At 35.8% G+C, this 19,138-nt stretch overlaps 1 protein-coding gene across 5 annotated transcripts in view; it reads right to left on the bottom strand.

Annotated features, from left to right (window-relative positions):
* LOC124631054 overlaps positions 1-19,138 on the bottom strand; it is a 371,162-nt gene that overhangs the window by 147,727 nt on the left and 204,297 nt on the right. For all 5 annotated transcript variants that reach the window (XM_047165176.1, XM_047165180.1, XM_047165177.1 and 2 more), the window contains one exon: positions 7,942-8,078. In XM_047165176.1, the coding sequence (XP_047021132.1) occupies positions 7,942-8,078 (137 nt within the window). The remainder of the gene's footprint in view (positions 1-7,941; positions 8,079-19,138) is intronic.

The raw sequence follows: 19,138 nt of genomic DNA, 5'->3' as shown, positions 1-19,138 counted from the left end.
TGTTCTGTCTAAAGTTACCCTAAAATTTTATTTTTCTGATGAAAAAACAAGGGCCAAGTCCTCAGTGTCGGGTGACAAATAAAACAGACAATTAGAGAATGTCTAGGGTGGGGGGGTGTCATTATGTGACGGTATCGAGTTGCAATGACATCTTAATTCTGTTGTAGGCGTGAAATTAAAGTAGAGGAATGCGAGGGTAGTAGGAAAAAATAATTGGGGGGAGAGGTGTCGTTTTTTTGGATTGAGGAGTTCTATATGAGAAGTCGCGTACATAGGATTTTGCTGCAGACAGGATAGTATTTAATATATTTTTCGTATCTATGACCCATTGCAAACCCAAAGTACAAGATGTCGAGATTCCATATCTAATTGAGATCCGTAAAAAAAAAAAAACAGAAAAACAATTTATCCAAATCATGGTACATAACGGGACTGTTTAAGTCAAAAAGACTATAAAAAGAATCAACACACAATTTTCTGGGTAACCGATCATCTTCTCCAATAATTGTCAACTTGTCACTCAAAGTTCGTTCAAAAGTAAACTTCAGTGTCTAAAATCAAAATACCCATGGTGTTGCTTTCCCTCTAGGGTATATTCTCTCAAAGAGGGTTTCGGGTGTCTTATTATTTTTAGAGGAGAGCTCACCAGCCGTCAAACGACGCGACAGCTGCCTCAATATTTTACTAGGAATATCGTATAGCACTTGGAATATTATTGATTTTCACTTGGAATTAATTGTGTGAGCAGTGTCGGTTACCTATTGAGGGAAATGGTTTCAAATCGTTATGATTTTGTTTTTTTAATACTAGAGTTCAATACGTATGATTCATGGGACAGGGAAGTTATTAATTTTATTTTTTTACTAGTCCTATATTTTATGATAAAATATTTGTCTTAAATACATGGTTATAAAATTCTGTTGGGGTTATCCTAAGGTCAGTTAGTGGCTTTCGTATCAAATATGAAACTTATAAGAATGTTGCCACAAAGTTGCATCTATTGATAAGTCTGTTAGTAACAATTCTACGTCTACACAACGTCTGTACAGCTGATAGGATATGAAATTGATTGACAAATGGTTCTCAATTGTTTACAATTAACGGAAATTGATGATTAATGAACGAAAGACGAGACGTTTGTGGACGAAGTCAGTATAGCTGAATAAGTAGTAATTATTGGTATCCAGATAGAGGGAACAGTTTTCTAGATAGTCATTAAAGATTGAATAGTCTTGCAGAGGAACATGAAATACAAAGTTAAAATAGTACAGGTATGGGCAGGAGATGATGACTAATAAGAATTGAAATCCATCTCTTTTTTTGTGAAATCGGATAAAAAGGCAACAGCTTAGATATCGAAAACCATTGTTTTATGTTTCTTTTATCTACTATCAAAGTTTTAATTAAATACAGCGTTCCAATGGTTACTATTGGCTGACAATGTCATTCTTCAGCACCCAAACCCGTGTATTTCCGTGCATTCCTCAATAAAATCGCCTCAGAACGTGACACTTAATACAGCCATAAAATCATAGGTTTTTTCTTCAAGCTAAGCTTGGAACACATAACATTTTTATGGTGCCCGATAAGGGTGGGACAAAGCTGGGCTATCACGACCATCAAACGAACACCATGTCTAATGATCTATGTGATAGTATCTCATAAACTGATATCTCCCTCGTACAGCTGTTTGTATCAACATTTTAGGGTTGTAAAACTTCAAAAGTGGAGGGATATTTTTAATGTGGAATTATTTTACTACACAACTATTTTGTGTTTGAATTTAATAGTGAATTAGCTCTCCATTCAAGATTGCTTTTATAAGCCATCACTATAGAAATCAAATAGCTTTGTAAAGACTCTGTAAATACAAAAATCCTTTACTTATCTCAAGAACTACTACACTATTTTATATTTTTATCGATGACATTGACGAATTATGCTATTTAAGAGACGGACCACACCCAAAATTCTTTGCACCTAAACTTATAGATGATCCAGTCAATTCTCTTGAACCCGACCCCAGTTTGGACGGTCATAAGTTTATTATTTATAAGTTTTACGATGCAAGGGGACTACGTAAATAGATACGTGTATCATACCCAGACGAAGTTCATGGTCCCTTTCAATTATAGTTTGTAAGATTAGAACAAGTTGTTTTAAAAACTAATAGTGTTATTAAATCTGATGGATGCTGTGTTAATAGAGAGGCGATGAAAGATGTTTAGGATTAATTTGTTTGGTTTTGAACCTTGATATATGTTTTTCTTTTCTTAGGATGTAATGGGGAATGGTGTTACTTTTTATAGTCAGGTATTTTTACTTTTGAATGCTCTTTTCTGATGTGTATCTCATAGGGGTGAACACAACGAAGAATCGAGAAAAAAGAAGATTGTTTCGATAATTCAAAATGCTGATTCTATGACTGACTCTTAACAGTGAGATCAACTTAATCCAGGAAGTTTTTTGACACTTAGAAAATTTCTGAAAGCTCATATTCGACAGAAGATAATTATGTTTTTATCATACAAAGATGAGCAAGGTATTTCATAATTCAAGACACCTAGACATGATTAAGTCTAAGCGGCATAGGCTTGCAAATATACGCTTACAAATTCTACTCGATATGAAAACCGATGAATCGATATAAGATTAGCGATTATGAATATTGATGGCGCGACGTGCGGTGTTTGTGAATCGAGCACGTGACTCGAGTCCTGTAATCGATACCTGATATTGTTCGCGATTTCTGAACACAATAAATACGATTGGGAAAGTATTTTTATGTAGGTAATGAATTCCCATGATGATGTTTGATTCGGCTTAACTACTATGTTAAGTTCTACGGTTTCATGTTTAATCTGATGGTTCTTCTGTGTACAGTCAGCCACAAAACTTGTTTTTACTATAGAATAACATCATTTTTAGTAAGTTGGGTAACCATCAATTTTGAGTAAAGCTAACCTTTATATTTTCTTTGATCATCTGATCCATAAAATACCATAGAAATAAAAAAAATCTTCACACCGATTTAAGCACTTGTGAAGTCAATATAATACGAGTACCGATGAATCGATATAAGATTATCGATTATGAATATTGATGGTGCAACGTGCGGTGTTTGCGTAAAGCGCACGTGCCGAGAACTCGATTCGTAATCGATACGTATCGATATTGTCCGTGAAATATGAGATCGTGTGTGGTGTTTTATTAAGCTTTGTGTTTTTCTATTTAATTGTTGTGTACGTGTGCGCAATATGATAGTTTGTTATTCGCTGAGTCTTCTTCCTACATAAAGTTTTCTCTGCTTTTATTCTGTGATTTCCTCTTAATCTTTATAGTGTGCTGTTTCTTGTACCTACATATAACTATTAAATTTTTTATTTGAATGTATTTATCTCTTTTCCATTAAAATTATCCAGACAAGTACAGTATTTTAGATTTATTGCCCGTTTATTGCTAGTTTGAGTATCATCAGCAATCATACGATCAGACAGCTGTATTTATTAAGCACAAATGCTTTGTATACTATATACTAATATTATGATGACTACTAAAAAGGTTTTTGTTTTCGAAATTTGAAAATTCTTTAGTATAAGACGATCCACTATGGAGGAAGGCTGTAGGCTAAATTTATCGCAGGAAACCGCTGACATAAGCTAGTACCCTTAAAATGTAAAGCACCATACATATAACATCATCATCAGCCTATCGCAGTCCACTGCTGGACATAGGCCTCTCCAAGTGCACGCCACTGAGATCGATTTTCGGCTTCTCGCATTCAGCTCCTGCCAGCCGTCTTGCGCAAGTCATCACTCCACCGTGCCTGAGGACGTCCTACACTACGTTTGCCGAGGCGTGGTCTCCACTCTAAAACTCGTTTACCCTAACGGTTATCGGTTCTTCGGCTAATATGGCCAGCCCACTGCCACTTCAGCTTGCTGATTCGGTGGGCTATGTCGATGACCTTGGTTCTCTGACGGATTACCTCATTTCTGATGCGATCCCTCAGAGAAATGCCGAGCATAGCTCTTTGTATGTATTGTATGTATGCTCATGTATGCCTTGCTCAAGCAACAGGACACAAATGCCTTAAAAACCAAAATGTTTGATTGAATGCGTTAATCTCAGAAAGTATTGGGTTATGAAATAATATTTCATTATTAGATATAGTTTACTTCGAAGAAACTATATGTTACGTCTTATCTAGGTGCCCAGAGAAGTTACCACAGGACGTGGATGAAGCCACTTGCGTAAGCTTGTACCTTCATAATGTAAAGCACCACACATATAACATAACCCACTCAAATTCAGAGCATCAACACTATCTCCCAGTAGACCCCATAGTCATGTATCATGGCATACCATCATGGTATTTTATAAATCGATGTAACAACATCACTCTCATACAAATAGGATAGGGTCGAGCCTACCGCACGCTACGTGGCTTGAATTTTAACACTAGTATTGTGAGGTAGGCAGATTTTGTAGCAAGGGTTCACTGATATAATAAAAGAAGTAAAAGCATGTAGCGGGTGCATAGTGTTTTTCTTTAGAATCACAATTTAACTAGCCGTTTCGCCCGCGTTTCTGGGAATCTTCATCCCGTACTCGGATAAAATATAGCCTATGTCACTCAGAGATAGTACAGCTTTCTAACAATGACAGAATATTTCATATCGGTTTAGTAGTTTCGGAGCTTTCTATAAACAAAAACATATATCACCTCTATAATACCAGTATAGACTACTGTTTCCGCTGTTTCAACCGCGTTTGTAAGAAATTACTTGACGACAAAAAGTTCTGATTATTTCCACCTTTTTCCACAGGTAGGTAACCTATCTCAGGTCATCCATTTTATCATTACAAGCATCACGAACAAATTCACATACCATTAATACTATAAACATATGAATATCACTGATACTTCTAAGAGCTTATTTCCATCATACTCGAAAATAATTACACACTCAGTTCAAAAACAAATCCCCTTTCGAACATTTGATCGCTACTTATTTCGCTCTGCTCCTCTTATGTTTCACAATAATATTAGCTGTACCTCAGGAACTAAACACACAGACATGCAGACTGTATCAGTGTTTTTTAGACCGCAATAATCCTATTACGGGACCCTAGTACAGTCGGTGAAACAAGTTTGTTTACATGATGTCGGGTTTATTTACATTTGAGTATTTTGGTGAACTGTAGTTTTGTTATTTAGGTACTGTTTAAATTATTTGATGGTTGTGATTAACTACGTTTTATTCCATGTCATTAAAGTCGCAAAAAATATTTAATTTTATTTAGGTACCTCTATTTATGTAAATATATTTATCCTATCTTGCCGTTTAATACATACCATTTACATAATATTACCTATTAATTAGAAATTTTATGTAAAAAATGTTCCCGAGTTCATATCGGTAAAAAAAGTTTCTCCACTTGTCGGACAAACTTTCTTATTTTAGTATTTAGCACCAGGTTCTAATTTTTTTTCAAAATCCAAGAAGTTCTCTAAAAGCAAACATCCCACTGTACTAAATAAATTCCGTTATTAAAGCATCTTACTCACTTTTATATCTGACTGTACATTGCCAAACAAATTCGTTTTCCTGTGAGGTCTTTATACGGAACCAGATGTAGGTTCTCACGTTTTTTGATTGACATCGGATATGCTCTCCGTTCGGTTCAATTGTTACAAGGTACGGTAAACCATGGTAAAGGAAAATTTGAAAATTTACGGGGATTTTATTTCAGTAATTTGTACCTAAAAAGCTTTTATATTTTCGATATTTTTATGTGTGGTTGCGAACAAGCTTAAATTATTGGGCAATAGCAATCAAATAGTCTTTAAATTGAATAAACATGTGGGGATCTAACAGTAGATTTCAGCTTCCTCTTAAAGTAATATGAGCTCATCCATAATGCTGAGTAGCGAAGGACCAATACCATTTGGCACATAAGGAAAAAGGACCAAACGAAAGGCTTTCCCAATATAAAACAATTGACACTGACACTACCCGCTTTTATCCCAAATACAAAAGACGCAAAATAAGCGTCGTGCAAAGTACCTTTTAGTCAACAAAGAACCTCATAACCAATAAATAGATGGACGGTACGGTCCAAAAAATCCAATTTCAATTCGACTCCCGAACAAATTGGGTCAAATCCATAACGGACTTTGGACCGTAAATCCCGAAGTTCGTATTCCGAAAAGTTACGGTCGATCGGCCAATCGGACGAACGCTTATCGCCATCCAATGACACCGGCCGATTACCGTGCCGTACCGTAAATTCGAAATTGGAACTCAACTTCGTTAATTACCGAAGTGAGCTCGATAGGCATCGCTCGACGGATTCTCCCGATTCTAATTTCCGATATTAAATTATCGAAATGAGAATTATGTATTTTTTCGTTTGAACTTCTGCATTGTTGGCGAGTTTTATCTCGATGGGATCAAATATAAAATTTTGCTTACAAGCGAGATTAGGCTTTTATTTATTGAGTGTTTTCCTTTTTGAGTAAAATCGAAAGTACTCATCATTTTGTATTGCAACTCGGATAATCAGAATTTCCCCGCAGTTAACAATAGATATTTAAAGAACAGTTTGCATAATACACATTCAATTGAACAGTCGTAACATTATTTAAATACCATTGTAATACAGTCAGATAACGCCTAAGTACCATCAATGTGACTCGATAATAATTTGGCAATAAAATCGACAGTAGTTCTCGATTTAAACGGCTCATTAATTCGAACCGGGCCATAACATCGGTTATCGATATAGCATCGATTCGTAAACGTGAAATTGGTATGGCTTCATCAATTTACACGACGTGTACAGGGTCGTAATTAGGTTACTCGAAACGTAACAAAAAAAGGTGGCAACAATGTCACAGACAAATTACATTTTAAGTTATTTAACAAAAATCCTCAAAATAAACAATTTTAAATCCCAAAATAAATGCATTAAAACATTTCCCTGGTAACATGGAATTAAACAACCCACATTTAACCAGATAAGTTCACAAAGGGATAACTTTTTTTTAAACGTACTAATTAAAACTTGGTGCCCCAAGCCCGTCCCTGGCAGAAATCACGAAAGTTGCCAGTATCACTGAGTAGGTACAACCTCGTTAGTAACGAACCTAATATTCAGAATTCAGATATATTCGTCGAATTGTTTGCACAAGGCAATATTTTAATTGGTATTCTGTATAATTATCAACTGGTGTGTCCGCAATCTCGTTAGTGGTTGTTTACTGTTCAGCGAATTATTGTCGGCTTTTCGTCTCTGCTTTTTGCACTTCAATATTTTTGGTGTTATTTTTGATGTTCGTTTTTAAAAGAATTACAAGCTGGATTTTTGTCATTTTTGCAAGATGGAAATGCGTTTATTTGTGTCTAGACTGAATAGGCTTGGTACTGCAATGCAACGTTTGCAGTTTGCACAGAGTTGTAGCTTAGGTACACTGTTTTGAGAATGACATAAACCATATTTCAGTGAAGTCTCTGATAAACAAGTCTAGACATTTTTCTCGTCTACGTATCTCACTGTGCCGATGCTCTGAAGAGACGTTGTGAGTTTAGTCAAAAACTTCCGTAACCTTCGACAGTACAAAATATTAAAGTTCTGATCAAGCGGTTAAGTATTTACACTGTAAGAGTGTATATTATTCTGTACCCAGGTGTAACAGGTACACTATATGTTATAATTATACATATAATGTTTAATTATATTAAACCGATCAGTTCTAATACAGCATTCGAGTATTTCACTTGACTCCCCGTAGATCCAACTTCACAATACATAGATCAGACATTTTGGCGAGTGTGGTAAGAGATCCCCCAACTTGGGAGATGTCTTAATCAAGCAGTGGGCATTTTACATCAGACGACAATGTTCTATATTACATTTATTTTATTCGTAGCTTACCTGGTAATCTCACGCTGGGCAGCATGGAGCTTCGCAGCGAGCCTCGCCGCGTCTGCCTCAGCGACTCGCGCTCGCGCCTCCCAGTCGCCGCGCGCGCGTCTCTCGCGCTCCGCATCGCTGCGGGCAGCACCCTCACGCTGGAAACAAGAAATATACGTAATTAGTATGGCAATTAGAGATAATAGGATATTGTACTAGTCATAGAAAATAACTTGCACTCTTTTGTATAAGATATAATATGCGCCTATGAGCCAAGTGAACGAAAAAGTCGATGGGAGCGTGTCAAATGCTCACCAATATGCATATTGGCCTATGCGGCGAGTAGGGGCAAGTCCAGGGGTCAAGGGAAAGTGGATCTTTATCAGCTCTGAAGACTAGCCTCCCAACCAAATCATACAGCTTTGAAATAAAAAATCCATTCATTCAAACGTCCAAACTTTCATAAAAACGATTCATTTGCTTTCAGGAACACAACTTCATCTTATACACAAACCTGTGATACGTGTTGTCAATTAAGATTATCTTCAAACTACATACAGCTTTACATAAACTACGTCAAACTAGTCTTAATCGTAACAAGGCACGTTAAGATAGTTACCGAAATACTCCGAAACTCTATACTACCCAATGAGAACAAAGTGTCGAACTGCCATCAAAGTACCGAGAAGTACCAAAGTACAGTCAACTGCAGGTCAGTGGTAACAGTTTTACAGGAAAATCGTACTTATTACTATTGAGTTAAGATGCATGACAGTTACCACTGATGTGCAGTCTACTGTACCAAGATGTTCATTTATCTCGTATAAAGGCACCGGAGCCTGTCAGGATCTCTTCGAGAAACAATTTCAATTTCCTTTGAAGAAAATTTTATAATATTCAACGTGAAACTTGTAGAACTATTGAAGATGATTTATAGTGTTACACGGATGCAGGTTTGAAAGGAAATAAGTTTGCGTTTAAGTGCTCTTGTTTACTTCAGTGTATTTAATTTTAGTGGATTTTAACGATATATCTTAAGTTTGTTTTATTAGACTTGCTTAATATTGGAAATGTGCTTATTTGACTGTGATATAACGGTAACCTGTGTTTTGTAAATTGCTGCTGAACTTTCAAGCAATTGAAAAAAAACTCTGAATAAACATTTTAAACAGTAAGTAGTCCACCTAGCTAGACCAGGACGCAACATTAAACTTAACTTTATTCTCAGCTCCAGCCTTTTAGCAAAAAGTACAAGCTCAACAAAGCTGGCAACATCACTCTCCTTTAGCCCGACACTCCATAAAAGACTTTTATCAAAGAAAAACTTAAAACAAAGACATCTTTAGAACAAAAACAATTTATTCTCAGCATCGACGTTGGAGGATCGGATAAAAATCCAATTTGGATCGGCCGTCCGGTTGTGACGTCACGTGGCACGACATGACGTATCGGATCCGGGTACTGCACGTGACGATAGATATCGTTTGATATTGAAAAATTTGGGGCTTTTTAAATGTTACAATTTTTGTAGATTTTTTGGGTAGTGTAACACTTAGACGTAGGTGACAAGTGACACTGTTTAGTAAATCTTGATACTTTGCTAAAGGCATTGTATTGACAGATGCTTCTAACCAAAAATAATCATCATCATCATCTCAGCCATAGGACGTCCACTGCTAAACATAAGCCTCCCCCTTAGATCTCCACAGATACCTGTTGGAAGCGACCTGCATCCAGCGTCTCCAAAAATAATAGTCTTACTTATTTTGTTCGATAGATTCTTGTGAGAACCAAGTATTAAATATGCAAAACTGACTCTAATGATCTAACTCATAAGATATAATTGAAACCTGAGGTAAGCTATAAAAATAATAAAGCGGCAAACGTCGGCGAAGTTCATTAAAACTATGATAAAGTATTAAACAAACTCCAGCGATTAATGGCAAGATGTATATAAACATAAACGTTTGCCACTAACCGTAGTTCAAAGTTACCTGTAGTTAGTTTACGAAGATCTTATCTTGAATGTGGTGCAAGTTATAAACTTTTAACAGTTTATGGTAGTACCAGGACTTTATGCATTTAAAGAGATCGAAGAGCTTAAGAGGAGTTTTAGTGACGAAAAATATCTTAGACTAGGTAATAATAGAATAAACCTTGAAGCTATCAATGTATATAGCTGCATGGAAAATCGTAAAAAAATTAGCTACAGTTGTTTAATTTTTCTTAACATTACGAGCCCATTGAACAGTTATGAAAATTACAATCAAATAATACACTCCAAAAATAAAAACTTAAAAAAACAACGCGGCCATCTTAAAAACAATTCCCATTGTTTTCCCACCTTGAGCCACAGCCAAACTCCAACGAACTTAAACTTTGATGAAGTTTTAATTGAAAATTAGTCTTGGCCGTATCTTGGCGGCTCCAGTTCATTTGGGCTCAGCAGACCAAGCCAAGTTTGTATTAATGGCCACAAAAATCTGCTCTTCAAGATAAGATACTTATCGAAACCTTGCAAAGAGAAAAGTCTCAAGACTGGTTGGGTGCTGTAAAGTTCTGTTTTTGAATGTAAATGAGGAAATAGGTTGGTTATTTTTGAATTGAAGTTTATGATAAGCCTGACATAACAGGGTTGATAGTACCTAGAGCGTTAATATTTTGGCATTTATTGACAAGTCATCTGAAACCAAATCAGGCAATTTCTCTATTGTAAGAATCCCAGAGTAATATAAGCATGCAAGCTCAAATAGTAAATATCTTATATTCAAAACTAACAACACGGTAACATTTTTTTTCTCACTCATAAAATCTTTAACAAATGAAACAATGAAATAAACAAAAGCGCACGTTTACAGTCAGAGTTACATTAAAATTAAGTGGTAGTTAATGCACCAAACTTTTCAATCCTAATTCTTTCTACCAAAATAGACCGAAAAGGGAGAAGCAAGAAATTCGTCCGTAAATAGGAACGCATTCATTTTTGGTACACCGTCCACAGATTATACAAATGACACCGATATGAGAATAGTGTTGAATGAAATGTCGTTTTTCTTTCCAAATGGCGAGTTTTTGGAGATAATGATGATAAATGACAGAAACAGTCATTTATTTTTGAAGTTCCATGGACGAGAGTGAATTGCGAAATTATTCAACAAAATATCAAACTTTGATGGTTGCCATTAAAAACAAAGTTTACGAAAAACTCAAATGAACTAAATAAATAATGACACTCAAAACTCGATCCTAAACATTTAACACGCCTCATAACTCCCATCTCTTTTACTAAACACAAAAATAAACCCTAAAAACAAATTAAAAATGGTCCTCTATTAGCAAAGAAAATCACAAATTAGTATGGCAACCCATCCGTGCAAAGTACACACAAGTCTCTGAAAGACAAAAAAAAAGGTCTAGAAGGAAATGGTTTCGGCTATTTTCGTCTGTTTCCGTTAACGCTCGGCTCATTGGCTAACGCAGTTTCAACATATATTTTTATAGCTGAAGACGGTTTGGAAATGTTTGCGAGACGATTATGGGAAGGTAAAAGTGACATAGCTGTTTAGTTTTGATGGCGATGTTTACCAAAGTTTAGACTGGAAATTTTTATGTTGCTGCAATAAAATCTGTCTTTGCTCTTCCTTTTAAGTGTTGTCGTAGATTACATTAGGTTAAAACTAATAAAATAACCCTTACATGGAAAGCTGCAAAGGACAGTTGAGCAAACGTACCTAATAGGTAAAAGGCCTCGTCAAATTCAACGCGAGCACAAGTAACTCATACTTTATTTACATTCAGAAAGAAAATGTTCTCAAAAAAATATTTATTTCCACTACATACCCTTAGCATCCAATAAATGTCGAAACACACCACCGTTCACACCTGTCAACTTGTCAACTGTCATCTTGACAGCTGTCAGTTTGACAGCTATGTGGCATTGGCTAGGGAAGTGGCGCGCCCTTGAGTCAACTTTGGTAAATGTTTATACATTGTAACACTTTGGTAAGTGGTAAAGCAAACAAAATGTTTAATTTGTTGCCGTATGGTAAAGTTTTTAGTGATTAATTGGAGGGAAAAGTTTATTGTGTTTAGGATGTGGGTTTAAGGGACAGAGTTAAATAAGTTTTTGGTTTTGATAAACCTTCTTGGAGAAAGTGATTTTAGTTCAACCAACACTTAGGAGATTAAAATGTATTACGTTGGTACAAGATTGCACAAAGATAAACGTAGGTAAATCTCATACAATATACAAAGTCGGGAATGACCTTATTTTGTTTTACCAAGTAGTCAAAAAGGTTGACAAGATTTTTGACCTTTACGAGTTGAAACAGAAACAGAATAAGCTACGCTATTCTGTGCAATTCCTGCATGCTTCATAAAGCTCACATATATTAACGAAACTGCAGCAAATCGTATCATACGTCTCCATTTGAACGGAAACCAGTAATTTAAAGCTCATTGCTGTGGCGTCGATCAATCAAGCCTTTCGTATTGCGATGTGGCTAACGGTTGGCGCATACTATAGCGTGTTGCGACATTTACTTGAATATCGCATTTTGAACTAAACGAAAAATTCGAAAAAAAGGTAAGTTGCTTGACGAGAAGACGAGAAGACGAGAGTACCTATTCGACTCCAAATAAAAGTTGGGATAACTGTAGGAGGCTTATGATCATGTGTCCGTTGGAGTCAATAAAATTTGCTGTACAGATTGCTAACAATAACAGAGAGATGATTTAATTAACTTAGAAAAGACAACGACAATAACTCCACCTAAAATAAAATTACATTAACATTTTTCACTGCCCACAAAACTGCACTACCACAATGTATAATTCATAAAACATTCTCTAATTCAATTTCAAAGTGTAACCACTAACTTTCACATTATATTCAGGTATTGCACATTACACTGCGAGCCACGTACAAGAGCGTGGCTGCGAAAATCTTCAGTGTGCACCGGCCTTAATGGCCACCCAATGCACTTTCTGCAGCGCAGAAATGAGGAAATAAGTGGAGAGCTGAGCTAGGGTTTTATGTCTCGAAATAAGTGTATTTGACGCGACTATGAAGAGTATGTTGGTATTTCTATGACCAATCTAGCCATGAAGAACAAATTCTTTCGTACGTGAATCTATCGCAATAATATAAAGCTGAAGAGTTTGTTTTATGTAAATAAGTTAATTCAGGAATTAAACTGATTAGAAACAAGCAGTCTTCGATAGCCTAATTATAGAGGAAGGATTTAGGCTACTTTTTAGTAACAAGTTAATAGCGGGATGTCAACTATTTTGCCTGAAACGTAACACAAGAGGTCGAAACATGAAGTCCTAATCTATGTAAAATATTTAATTATTATGCTATAGCTGTCAATAAGGGTAAGTTGGAATCCTAATTATTTTGCAAATTGATCATCAGTTGCACTTAACTAACTAAAAAGGCAAGACATTATAAATTTAAGTAATTTTAGATAATATACAAGGAACATCGAAAATAAGCAAGCACTTTTGGTCTGCCGTTCCTTATTTGTACCAAAACATTAGATTACAAATAGCAGTAGTGGGTAGAGACATTTATGTGTCTAGATAACCACGCATTGACGGTCACCGAACCTTTTTCGATAGCTATTTACCCGACTGCCAAGAAAGGTTGTTTTGGCACTATTTTATTTTATGTAGAGATAAAATACTGTGATTCTGTAAGTTTTCTAAAATGGTCATATGATGTGTGAAACATAAAGTTCATTTCTAGTTATTGTTTAGCTTTGAGCAGTATCGTTTGACCGTTTTTGGTGCAGCTGTCAGTCTTGTTAGTTAGTACAAAAATGTTATTTTCGAGCTAAATAAAGTTAGTACAAAACTGTTATTGTCCCTTGAAAATTGACAGCTGTCAAATGCATAAAATAATTGTAAAATAAACATGTACGTAATCTAGTTAAATGTATTATATTGATATGTCGACTCGCTGTTACAAACTACAAAAAAAATAATTATTTGGCACATAAATTAGGTCTGAAATCGAAAGAAATTCACTTATTTACAATGATTTCCTGTTCCGACAAAAAAGTTAATAGTAGTAATAAGTTAATAGAACGAAGATTAATAAAGCTGTTCTTTTGTTTTTCCTTTCATTCGAAACAAAGACAGCTCAAGTGGAGTTTATAAAAAACAATATTAACTTTTTAAATTAGGTCAGTAACCTAAAGAGGCGGTTAAATATAACTCGTTGGTAACCGACGGATCTTCAGTCGGACGTTGATTGATGAAGTTTCTTATGAAATAATAAAAAGCTCCAGTTTTTAATAAAGAGGTTCGTTTTGAAATGTTTAAGCTATCATCTGGTTTTGAATGATTGTTGTGTGGGGATATTAGATTTGGTACTTTTTTGTGACAGGCAGTGTAAGTACTGTTGACGGTAATGTTTTAATATCAACTTTTGTTTTCAATTTTTATTTTTAAATTACCGAGACCGAGACCGAGAGAGACCGAGAGGCCGAAGTCCCATACGGTGGTCTGAGACCGTGAGGCCGAAGTCCCATACGGTGGTCTGACCAAATAACTAAGCTGGAGATGCCAATGATTCTTGCAATGCATCAAGCAACAGAACGCAATAAATGGCGACATCTAGTGGACAAGATCAGAAGGAGTCACGATCCTCAGCAGTGAGGGAAACGACTTACTGTCTTTCTACCAAGAGATGTTCTCCTTGGAACTTTGAACTACCATGCAAGCCTTAAACATTGTCTAACAAAACAAAATGAACAGTTACTCATAAAAAACTGAGTCATTCGATTACCCCGAACTTTCCCCTCAACTTGTCACTCCCGAAAAAACATTTTCGTTTTTCCAAGACCCTTTGCATCCTTTAATTCGTCGCCAAACATCCCTTATTGACAGCATCCCTGTACTATCAGAGTTTGCTTAGGCGTTAGGTATTAAGTAAACCCTTCGGAGGGCCTTTAGAAGGGGAAGTACACAAATAAATAGTGTAGTCCAATATTTGTTCGATATTGCAAATTGTGGGACTACTGTTTTGCATCGGGGTTGGTGTTATCTTGGTTGTAGTGTTTAGTAATGGCTGATTTGGACAGTAAAAAGTGAAATTTAGATTTAAATAAACCGGCCAAGTGCGAGTCGGACTCGCGCACCGAGGGTTCCGTACAAATGCTGTATAGATAAAAAGTGAGTTTCGCGTCAACCGTTCAGTTTAGAACAATCATAGTTATGGTAATTTCGTGAGAGTCAAAATAGTTAATATTTTTTATTTTATAATATAACTAAAATAGTAGGCCAGTACCTTGTAAAAGTTATTTTATTGAAGTTATTTATATACAACATTTTATAGTCATCATTCAGAAATCTGATTGAAAATAACTAACTTAAAGGTCATGGGGCATATCTGACCCGCTTGGTAAAAAGTGGCGGACATGAATCAAAGTAGTTTTAAATCGTGGAGAATGGTATGACGTTTCTTTGAATATAAATATTTTATTAAAATTCCATGGAGACGAATGTCTAGGATCGTTTGAAAAATATAAAAGACAAGCAGTTTCAGAGGATTGTACAGGTTGCAATGCTAGTTTTTATTGTTAAAGACATTTCATAAAGAAGGAAGGTGCCAATCCGGATGACCAGGATCTGATGAGGATCTGGAAACCTTGAGAATTCGAGGGCAACTCTTGAATATTGTAGGCACGCATCGAGTCATAACCAGACATGTGAGTGTATTTTTGAGGGTACTGGTAAACAGGTTTGGACAACATGGTTTGGAGCTGATTTGATTATGGAGACTACAGAGAGTCAAGGGAACTCCCGAACGATATGTTGCAACTACCACGTGTTTGGGCTTATTTTATTCGTATTGGCGAAGACTTTCCACAAAGATAGGTTTGACTGCCATTGTGGGATCGACAGCTAATATCAGATATAGTTATGGGAACTCCTTTACAATTTATAACGTAACCTTGTGTTGGAGCTTATTTTATTTTAGGTGATGAGAATTCACTACTAACTTGGGTAAAAGCAGCCATTGCAGGAATGGGATCTTTTATTTTTGAGGGATTAATCACCTAAAGAGCCCCAGTTTCAGGTTTTTTTCGAAACCGCCTGACGACTTGTAGCTGTCGAATTGTAACAACGACTTCTAGAGAGTAGGATTCGGGGCTGCTGGCTTTACGTTTCTAGAGCCTTGACAAAAGTGTAATTCTGTCCCTTTCTTTGTTTTATAAAGTCGGCATTATTTTATTTTGTAGCATTTTACAAACAAATCCAACTTCAAACATATAAAAAAGCAACAAGAAAACAAAAGCAAGAAAGAAATTAAAAAGATGTTAGGTGCATCGGTCTAGAAGTCGGTGTCTAGAGGATGCATCTATATTTATTTAACCACCGAGATCTAGACCGATGCATATAAACAGTTTTCTTGTTGTTTTAGAAGTTGTTTTTTTTTTGTAAAAAGTTTTTATTTTTAACTTTTGTGAAAAGTTCTCGTCAATACGAATAATGTAAGCCCAAACACGACGTAACTAAAACATACCGAGTTCTCTCGACTTTCTCACGTCTCCATCATCAGATAAGCTCTAAACCTTCACTGTTTGATAGTATCACCAGACATACATCTGAGAATCTAGTTTTAATCCTATGCATGCCTACAATTTCTGATAGTTGCCCTCGATTTCTCAGGATTTCCATCATCAGATCCTGACCTGATGACAATGGAAATAAACGGCGAGTATACTCTTTCACTACAAAGAAATGATTTCTCAAATCCGTCAAACTTGGTCGTTTAAATTCCCCATTGAAATGAGGAAAATATTTGATGTTTACACCTGATTTTCTCTAGATTCCCATGGTTCACATTGATGCGACTAATGCCATAGTAAATCAGAGCCTTTATCATTATACTGTGCTATATTTCGTTCGTATCCGCCGTGGGTATGGTTTTCATACTAAGGTGCCCAATGACCTTTGAATGATTTAAAATTTTTCACAGTTTAGAGGCCATTATATTTAAGAAGTGTTTGATATGAATTTCACTTTTTATTCAAAACTTTAATATCTCTACGCGTTCATGTGAAAAAGGGTAGGTAGTAAGTTTATAATTATTAAAAAAATATTTTATGTCATGTAAGCAAAAATAATATTTTAATATTTTATGTAACTTCAAATTTATCATTTTCGCAATTTTTCCTTTATCTGTACTATATAACGTTGCTTCGTGCCGAATTTTAAGATTCTGAGTTCACGGGAAGTACCTTGTAGGTTTTGATTCCCTAGCGTGTGACGGAAATTCGTCTAAGGTGTCGGTAAAACTGCTGTATCTTTTGATCGCGTTAACTTAGAAGTTTGATTTTTTCATTGCTTAAAGGGACAATAGACCTAGGTATTTGGTATAAATTTCAATTTGGTACCTTTATTCGTTCGTGAGAAATAAGGTAGTAAGTTTCATTTTATTAAAATATTTTTATTATATTATATAACAAAAAAATGAGATTTTCGCAATTTTTCCTATATTTGCATTTTATAACAATGCTTCATGCCAAATTTCAAGATTCTGAGTTTACGGGAAGTACCCTGTAGGTTTTGATTCCTTTGCGAGTGTCGAGAATTTGTTGAAAATATCGACATAATCGGTTGTATCTTTTGATTGGCTTGGCTTAGAAGCTTGATATTTTCACAGCCTAAAGGGACAATAGACCCGAGTATTTCATGTGAATTTCAGCTTGATACGTCCACGCGTTCTTAAGATAAAGGGTCTTGACAGACAGACAGACAGACAGACAGACAGACGGACAACAAAGTGATCCTATAAGGGTTCCGTTTTTTCCTTTCGAGGTACGGAACCCTAAAAAGTGAAAACTACATTTGGATAAGACAGTAAAAGCTGGGTAAAAATTGAAAGAAAACACCCACTAATCAATATCACTTTGATCAGTAGTAAAGTATTCTTAATAGGGCAATAGACCATACCAAAACAACAATAAATATATAAAACCGGCCAAGTGCGAGTCGGACTCGTGCACGAAGGGTTCCGTAAATTACAGTTAAATCAACCTATCTCAAAAACTATAAGAGATACTTTGATCAAACCAAAAATCGTTGAAAGAGTTAATTAGCATGCATCACCTCTATTTTTTTTAGAATTTTATACCCCGTAGTTATAAAAATAGAGGGGGGGGGACATACTTTTTACGACTTTGAGAGCTGATATCTCAAAAACCGTTCACTTTAAGAAAAATGTTTTTTAGAAAACTTTATATCATTTTAAAAGACCTTTCCATTGATACCCCACACGGGTATGTACATCGAAAAAAAAAATTTCATCCCTCAGTTACATGTATGGGGGGCCCCACCCCCAATTCTTTTTTTTACTATTTAGTGTCATATTTTTGTAGCGGTTCATACAACACATATTCCCATCAAATTTCATCACTGTAGTACTTATAGTTTCCGAGTAAATCGGCTGTGACAGACGGACAGACGGACAGACGGACAGACGGACATGACGAAACTATAAGGGTTCCGTTTTTGCCATTTTGGCTACGGAACCCTAATAAAAGGCGCCAATAACATAAAAGGCTGTCGTCACAACAAAATTATTCGCCATTTAGCGCTCCAACACAATTAAACTGCCATTTTTCGTATCACAAAACGACCCGCTTAATCCTACAAGTAACAATTACCATAAAACTCTTTGATTGCCCAATCAGCAAGCGTAGAAATGAAAAAAATATGCAAATTCCTTTTTCAAAATCGTCTGTAATGACATTGAATGACGTTTCTCCCCGTCTAATTTCGTGAAAGAGTTGGCACGCGCCGGTCACGTGACCACGTGTCGACCAATGAGGGGCTTTGTTTGGAATGACGTCATCGACGGCCAGTCCGTGAGAGTATGATTTACGATAGGTTACAATAGATGGTAATTATGTTTTGTACTGGGCCTGTATTTTTTGACCCTCGGAGTGTGCCGAATTTTTGCCCATTTACTGTAGTCAGTAGTGCAAAGGGTGATGAAGTCGACCGTCTATGTGACGGGTTTCGATATTTAATTATGTTACTGCCCCCTTTGAGAAAAACTAGACTGTAATTTAATGATGAACATGTGTCACATGGGAAAACATCCAAATCGATAACCTCCTTAGCTTTGGGAAGTCTGAAATAAATCCAATGCCAAAAACATATATTATGACAAAATATTTGCATGAAAATCCTCCCTATCTTT

Source organism: Helicoverpa zea, chromosome 6 (genome assembly GCF_022581195.2).
Source record: "Helicoverpa zea isolate HzStark_Cry1AcR chromosome 6, ilHelZeax1.1, whole genome shotgun sequence".
Classification (NCBI taxonomy): Eukaryota; Metazoa; Arthropoda; class Insecta; order Lepidoptera; family Noctuidae; genus Helicoverpa; species Helicoverpa zea.
Note: the sequence above shows the minus strand (reverse complement) of the source record. Positions and strands in the feature narration are given on the sequence as shown.